Raw genomic sequence first — 7933 nt, forward strand, 5'->3', positions numbered from 1 at the left:
GCAGTTTTTTTTAAAGTGGAAAAATTTGAAAGCAGCAAAAAAAAATTATTCTGTAAAGATAAGCGATGAGGAAATAAAAAAAATAATAAAAAAAAAAAGTGTTAGAAAGGCATAAATATAAAGCATCTCCTTAAAATGAAATCAGTGCCAATCGGCTACATTACCGTCGATATGTGATTTTATTTTTGTAGAAGAATTCAGGACCGGGGTAATAGGACTTTATAAAGTGGCTGCTTAAACAGGATTTTAGAAAACGAACGAAAAAGCACCTCGGAAATTAGCTGTGTGTATTTTAAAGTTACGCGTTAATCGCTAATATTGAGCATCGATTTAGGGAAACTCATCACTGATAAGATAAACGCTAAGTCTAAATACTAGCAAAAGCTAAAAACAGAAAAGATACTATTTTTGTTAAAAACAATAATAAAAAACGTAGCAAAAGAAATAGGGGAGCACATTTATAATTTCTTCCCCAAATCCAACATAAGGAGGAATTTTGTCTTCTGCATTATAACAACACTGAACGTAAAAAATTAATAATAAATAAACTAAATTCACTTGACATCGATACTGCTGGACGTATTATTATGACTATTATAATTTTTAAACAATCAGATATTATTAACACAGAAGACAAAGAATGTGGTTTAAGATTATCCAACATGGCGCCGGATCATTCCCAAACCGTCTTTTTTACAAAGTTCCTCTTTAGAAATTCTTGTTGATCACACATCTCTCGTCTCTTTTCTTCCTTGATGTTTCTTGATTCCCCTCATTAAATTAACAGACAGGTCCACCAGCAGAGCTATCGTTTCTACGCGATCTTCCTTTGGACGTATCAGTCCGATGTTGTGACGTGCTGATTGATCAATAAAGCCGCAGGTGCAGATGGAGTGGCGCCGATTTCCCGCGCTCCATTCTCGCGCCTCCTCACTAACGAGTCACCTGCGTGCGCCGCTGCAGCCGCAGATTATTTAAACCCGCGCGCGCGCTCTCTACCTTATGTCTTGTTCCATTTTGCCGCATTTACAACATGGCGCGTTTGGATTACTGGTGTCTTTTCTGGCTGGTCGTTTGGGTGCAGGGTGCTCATTTGGCTTTTGCTCGGTCAGAGGACGTGACTAAGAAATGCGACGACGACAACACGATGACCTTGTCATTTTCTGGTTCTCCACTTGTTTTTCTCCAGAGTGAGTGCGACGTTCCCTCGATTACTGGGACTTCTTCGTAACTTCGTGTAAATGTTGTCCTTGGACTTAAACTTTTGTATTTTATTTTAGAGACGAGAGGCGGACTTGTAAAGGTAACCAAGGAACTCCCAGGAATTGTCCTCCGTGTAATGTCTGGCCGCACCACAATAACGGTCCCCTTTTCTTCATCGTACGCTCACGTGTCTGAGCAGGTGAGTATCGCTGATGCTTTAGTCGTTGGTAGCTACTATTAATTAAGCTGTGTATCTTGTGTTGTGGTCTGAGCCTCTCCTGTTCTCTATAGGGATCCCAGTATGTCGTGACTATTGCTGTTGGATCTCGATCAAATGTGAAAACCTTCACCTGTCCGAAGCCAGGTATGATTTCTCTTTTGGATTGGCACCATGAGTCTCTCTCTCTCTCTCTCTCTCTTCTAAATGGGCTTTTTGAACATCGCAGCTCGCCGATCTGGGAGTGTTGCTGAGAGATGCACAGTGGCAGATGGTGAGAAGCTCCCTTGTGGAGGGTCTTCATCCATTACTCAAGCAGACTGTGAAGCCAACAACTGTTGCTATGATTCCAGTAGCAGCACCAGTCCATGCTACTATGCCAATGATGGTGAGTGGTTGGAGGGTGTGAGTAAGCAAAGCTGGATCTTATTGGATGTTCATGCTTGTGTTTGCTTTGGCTAGTGACTGTGCAGTGCACCCTGGATGGCCAGTTTGTGGTGGTGGTATCTAAGAATGTGACCCTTCCTCCCTTGGAACTTGGCTCCCTCCAGTTGGGGGACAGTAGTTCTGTTGGCTGCAGCCCTGTGACCAGCCTGTCTAGCTTTGTCATGTACCAGTTTCCAGTCAGTACCTGTGGCAGCACAGTTCAGGTGAGCCTCCATCTAGAATGAAGCAATGTTGACTAGAAGGCAAACCTTAAGTCACTAGTTGAAAAAAACGCGTTTAGCATTGTCCTTTGGCTTGATAAGATGTAAAGGGTTTTTAAATGGGGTTGATTCCTGGTAGAGAATCTCTTTGAATATCTTCAAAGAGGAAAATGGAGTTCTAGTAGTGTGGCAAGCTGACATTCCTCAAGATGTAGTGGTCAGCATTGACTGATGTCCCTATTTCAGATGGTTGGTGGCAATGTGACCTACCAGAACACCATGTCTGCTGCCATCACTGTGAGGACTGGTCCAGAGGGCTCCATCACCAGGGACAGTGTCTACAAGTAAGGCTTCTGAACCTGCTTCCTCTAACCCTAAATGTGCTCTACCTGCTATGATGTGGTGATTCTCTCCTCAGGTTGTTCTTCCAGTGCACCTACTCGGGAAGCCAGGATGTGCAAGTGGAGGCTGAGGTGTATACTGTGGCACCACCTCTTCCAGTAGTAGAGCAAGGGCCATTTGACCTGGAATTGGTCATTGCAACAGGTACTTTATGGGGTGGTGTCTCCTTGTCTTTGAAAAGTTGAGTGTGGGTTTTGTGTGGTGTGTGTGTGTGTGTGTGTGTGTGTGTTTTTTTGTTAAATGAGCAGATTTGTATGTTAGATGGCAATCTTTGACCATTATGTTCATGCCCCTTCCTTTCCATGGCCAGATTCCTCCTATGGCTCCTACTATGTGGATGCTGACTACCCAGTGACCAAAACTCTGAGGGATCCTGTGGCTGTGGAAGTGCACATCGTGAACAGGACTGACCCTAACCTTGTGCTGACTCTTGGGGACTGCTGGGTCACCCCAGGACCTTCTGCTTCCAGCCAGCCCCAGTGGAGCCTTCTGGTGAATGGGTATGTGCTCCTGGTTTGATGGTGGGGAGAAGATGTTGGCTGTTCCGTGCTAACTGTGGAATTTTTCTTGTCCCAGGTGTCCAAACACAGGGGACAACTATTTAACCAGCTTGGTGACTGTGGACAGCACATCTGGAGTGCCCTACCCAAGTCATTACAAGAGATTTGTGTTTGAGATGTTTGCTTTTGTTGATTCTGTCGCTCGGCAAGCCTTGGCAGAAAAGGTTGGTTCCTTTAAGTGGGAATTTTGTTTTTTGCCTCCTTGATGTTTAATATGGTTTCACTTGAAATGTATATTCTCTGGTTTGGAGTGTCTCGGAATCTAGTGAGAATTTTATTGTCTGGGACTTCTAGACCTGTTTGGGTTCAACTGTGTCCTTACTGTCTCTTTGTAGATCTTCATCTACTGTGTTGCTGCTGCCTGCTACCCTTCTGCAGCAGACCCCTGTACTCTGTCTTGTCCTGCTAGAAGTGAGTAGCTTTTGGCCACTTTGGTTTTTGTGGTGCCTTTCTAATACCTGGTTTTTAATGCTTTGTACAACTCCAGCACTGCCGTTTTGTCTAGACTGCGCTATTTTTTTTTTTTTAGCAGTTTGTATAGGCATTTGGCTACTTCTCATGGATGGTTTAATGAGTTTGGTTTAATCCTACCCATTCTGCTTTCAGGATCAGGCAGAGCTGCAGACAAGGTGGCCCAGATTGCTCTTGCCAAGAAGAATGTGCTCCTTCACAGTGGTCCTGTAATCTTTGAGGCTGACCAGGTGGAAACATCCAGGCTGAAGCAAGAAGGTAATCATCTTGATCCTGGATTAAGCCAATATACTAGGATCAATATGATCCTTGGTATTGTGATCTGGAGAATTTTGGGTGTAACTATCCTTTGCTTTTTTTCTCCCACAGCCTCTCTTCCCACTGGATACCTGGTGTTAGGAGCTGCAACTACCCTTGTAGTGGTGATGCTCATTTTGGCTGTACTTGCTTTAAGAAGGTTGAACTGGCAAAAAATGAATCTGAAATATTAATAAAAACTTGTTTTGATTATATGACTGATCTCTTTACTCATTTGACTTTACTAGAACCTGACCTACATTGTGCTGTCTCATAAATAATTTCTGGGAACCCTATCCAGCCTTAGTTGTAGGAATCGGGTTGGGGGCTTTGGTGTCATTCCATTCCCTCGCCTCTAAATTTTAAAGGTTTCAACCAAATTGATTTTCTCAAGGTAATCTTTGGTGCAAAATGTTTGGATAATTCTGTGAAGGTGGGTGGCTTTGGCAGATCTACTGCCTATTTAATGCCAGAGCCAACACTTGGCACTCCTCTTGAGTTTATGATTTCATGGGAATTGGGTTCCATTCCAAACAAACTTCTAGTGTGTTCTCTGAAATGGGGCAAAGCTTTGCTTGCCTGTCCAGTGTGTTTCATTGCATTAGACTAAATGGTTCCTTGTTCTCCATTGCATTAACCGGTGGGTAATCGCAATAAGTGCCAGGGGTGTAGCTGGTCTCTAGGGATTTATCTTCATTCTTCTAGAGAACTATCTTTAACCTCCATTTCAGTTTGCCGTTTCTCACATGCTATGCTCGTATCTTAGACTTCCTTCAGGTGTGGCCATTCTTGGTAGTAGCACTTTCACCAGCTCTCCTGTTTAGATTTTACATTGCGTGCAATTCCTGGTATCTTAGTATTGATTTTTTCGGTGTGTGACCATGAATGCACCCAGTTGATTTAAACACTGTAGCCATCCCTGCCCGTGCTGGGACTTTATATGCACAAACTTTATTTTGGTGTGGCCCTGCTGTGCACAAAGTAGTTCATTGTCTGGTTATAGAGAAGAGGAAAACGGTATAAGAACTCGAATTGCATGTTTTGATCAGTACAAAGGGTAAAGAATAATCTAAATCAAGTTGGTGAATTTCAGCAGTCCACAGGAATGACACTAGCAATATTCAAAAAATGGCATTCCTTTTCATTTTAAGTGAAATGTATTAATTTAAAGAGGATGCGAGTCCCTTTTGTTGCTGTACAACATCATTTGGTAGTGATGGGGTAACTGAAGTCCCGTGAAGCTTTGAGGCTTCTTTCTACAGTATTTTGGCGGATCAAGAGTCGAAGCTTTTCAGTCTCCGTGTGAACAGCGACATCTGGTGGTTAATGGAGTCACGGCATGAAATAACGAGCGCATGTGAAGCGGCACTCGCCGTTTCAGCCTTACGTCAACATTTAAAAGAGGGGAAAATTCTGTTCTGGTCCTTGTCCATTTATACTTCTGAACGCTGACACTTCATCTGTCACCAAAGCTCTCCAGATCTTTCTCTTCTCACAACCCAACATTGTTGAATGCGAGACAGCTCTGGCGCTGAATGAACAGGTAGCCTATATAAAATGCATCAAACCATTGAAGCGAAGTGTGAAGCACTGATGACGTTCGAAGTTTCAAACGTCAAGGGTCACGTGGCTGTTTCGACACATTGATTTGACTCGCTATGCTTCACATTAACTGAAACTTTGACGCTTCTGTATCCTATTCTTAATGATGGTCGGTCCTAATAACTATCTACATGCTGATTCCAGTGAGGCTAATTGTTGAATGGCTTGACAATTTTCTAGAATTTTCCAAGCTACACAAAACTGTTTTGAAGTTTCTAACCCCATGGAACTGTGATTTGGTAAATTAAAAACCGAAATACCTAGAAGTCTGAACATTGTGGGGGAATCTTCACTTTTGCTTTGCCCTGAACAGAGTAGATGTCTTAATGTTCCAAAGCTAGAGTGTGTCACACTGTAAACCCTGCAGTCCAAATAACTTAATTCTCTTAAGTTGTGTAAACTTAAACATTAAAAATTCCAAAAACTAAATGTTCTTACTGGCAGTATAATTTTGTGTTTTGTAAACTTTTTGATGTACAACTTAGTATTGCACTGAGTACTTAATACTCGAATTTAAAGTCACTGTGAATTCTTGAGTTATGACGTTAATGTGTCTGCATTATTACTTCTGTTCTATGCGCCTCAACCACTGCGACGTGGGAAAGAAAGACGGAGAAACTTTGGTTTATAACGGTTTATAAAGCCTTAAATCTCGCCCCATCTTATATATCGGAATGTCTGACACCTTATATTCCAAATCGTAACCTCAGATCCTCAAATGAGTGTCTCCTTAGAATTCCAAGAACAAAACTTAAAAGAAGTGGTGAGACGGGCGGCCTTCTGCTGCTATGCACCTAAAATCTGGAATAGCCTGCCAATAGGAATTCACCAGGCTGATACAGTAGAGCACTTTAAAACACTGCTGAAAACACATTACTTTAACATGGCCTTTTTATAACTTCATTTTAATCGTAATTTAACTTAATCCTGATACTCTGTATGTTCAATTCATCATAATAACTATTCATGGTGGCTCTAAAATCCGTACTGACCCCAACTCTCTTTTCTGTTTCTTTTTCCGGTTTCTTTATGGTGGTGGCCTGCGCCACCTCCACCTACTCAAAGCTTCATGATGCTCCAACAATGATGGACGGATTAAAAGGAAGAAGTCTACGTGACCATCATCATCAAGCCCTTCCGTGAGAATCCTAAATCCAAAGAGGACTGTTTCATTTATGTTAGGTAGAATGCCCAGAGGGGACTGGGTGGTCTCATGGTCTGGAATCCCTACAGATTTTATTTTTTCTCCAGCCGTCTGGAGTTTTTTTGTTTTTTCTGTCCCCCCTGGCCATTGGACCTTACTCTTATTTGATGTTAATTAATGTTGATTTATTTTGTTTTATAATTGTGTCTTTCATTTTTCTATTTAATATGTAAAGCACTTTGAGCTATTGTTTGTATGAAAATGTGCTATAGAAATAAATGTTGTTGTTGCGCAAGTATTTATCGTAATATATAAACTAAAAAACAACCATAGTCTTGTTAGTTTCTATACGAGTCCAGTGTGTAAAACTGAATGTATGTGTCTTTATCCGACGACCTTGTTGCAATAGCTCCGTGTTATTTTCTGTGGTAGACAAACTGAAGAAGTGTGGATGAACAGCCAACAAACTCCGTTAATTTTTGGCTCTTGCTGAATTGCTCTGTCATTTTAATGGTATCACGTAAGTTACGTAATGCAACTAGTAGTTCAAAGTTTATGGTTATCAAGAAGTGGTTTATTACCAGCAACACGCTGTGACTTTTAAAGGGTACTTCTTAATGACATGCATTAGATGTTAGTGGCGAGGTGGTGTTCTTTTTTTTTTTTTCATACTTTTTCTAAATACTTGTTGGAAGTGGAGCGTGCATTTTGAGAAGTTTCGATGCGAACTGAAGTTGATCCTGCTTACTGTTTATGTATTTTTAAGATATGAAATGAAGGTGTGGCTGTTACAGCAGTAATGGTATTTAAAGGTATGGTTTGAATGCTGTACTGAGGTCATGTCAATATTTTACATATGTCAGTGAGGTGCAGTTGAAAACATTGCAAAAACTGTTTTAAAAATCATTAAAACAGAATCGACTCATGTTCAGCTGAGTCACAGAGCTGCCAGTGCTTCTGTGAACAGGTTTGATAATTTGATTACATTTGTTTGATACCATGCATCCAGAAAGTATTCACAGCGCCTCACTTTTTCCACATTTTGTTATGTTACAGCCTTATTCCAAAATGGATTCAATTCATTTTTTTTCCTCAGAATTCTACACACAACACTCCATAATGACAATGTGAAAAACGTTTACTTAAGGTTTTTGCAAATTTATTTAAAATATAAAAACTGAGAAAGCACATGTACATAAGTAGCTACAGATTTTGCCATGAAGCTCCAAATTGAGCACAGGTCCATCCTGTTTTCCACTGATCATCCTTGAGATGTTTCTGCAGCTTCATTGGAGTCCACTTGTGGTAAATTCAGTTGATGTGACATGACTTGGAAAGGCACACACCTGTCTATAGAAGGTCCCACAGTTGACAGTTCATGTCAGAGCTC

At 41.2% G+C, this 7933-nt stretch overlaps 1 protein-coding gene across 2 annotated transcripts; it reads left to right on the forward strand.

The window, feature by feature from the left end:
• The first annotated feature begins 985 nt into the window (after positions 1–985).
• On the forward strand, positions 986–4012 carry LOC120528252 (zona pellucida sperm-binding protein 4-like). Of its 2 annotated transcripts, none has more exons than XM_039752377.1 (12): positions 986–1190; positions 1281–1402; positions 1495–1567; positions 1650–1808; positions 1883–2070; positions 2314–2411; positions 2486–2613; positions 2780–2969; positions 3046–3193; positions 3365–3440; positions 3636–3758; positions 3870–4012. In XM_039752377.1, the coding sequence occupies exons 1-12, from the start codon at positions 1034–1036 to the stop codon at positions 3989–3991; spliced, it is 1584 nt and encodes a 527-aa protein (XP_039608311.1). In that variant the 5' UTR covers positions 986–1033; the 3' UTR covers positions 3992–4012. The 2 variants fall into 2 exon arrangements, with proteins under 2 accessions (XP_039608311.1, XP_039608312.1); XM_039752378.1 differs by having other exon boundaries at positions 1504–1567.
• Positions 4013–7933: the final 3921 nt, after the last annotated feature.

The sequence above is a fragment of the Polypterus senegalus genome, chromosome 4 (genome assembly GCF_016835505.1).
Source record: "Polypterus senegalus isolate Bchr_013 chromosome 4, ASM1683550v1, whole genome shotgun sequence".
Classification (NCBI taxonomy): Eukaryota; Metazoa; Chordata; class Cladistia; order Polypteriformes; family Polypteridae; genus Polypterus; species Polypterus senegalus.

What these genes read in the sequence shown, in the direction of transcription:
- LOC120528252 (XM_039752377.1), top strand. Translation starts at nt 1,034, where the DNA reads ATGGCGCGTTTGGATTACTGGTGTCTTTTCTGGCTGGTCGTTTGGGTG. An exon ending in ACGCTCACGTGTCTGAGCAG is followed by an intron (nt 1,403 to 1,494) that starts GTGAGTATCGCT and finishes TGTTCTCTATAG; the next exon opens with GGATCCCAGTATGTCGTGAC. An exon ending in ACCAGGGACAGTGTCTACAA is followed by an intron (nt 2,412 to 2,485) that starts GTAAGGCTTCTG and finishes TTCTCTCCTCAG; the next exon opens with GTTGTTCTTCCAGTGCACCT.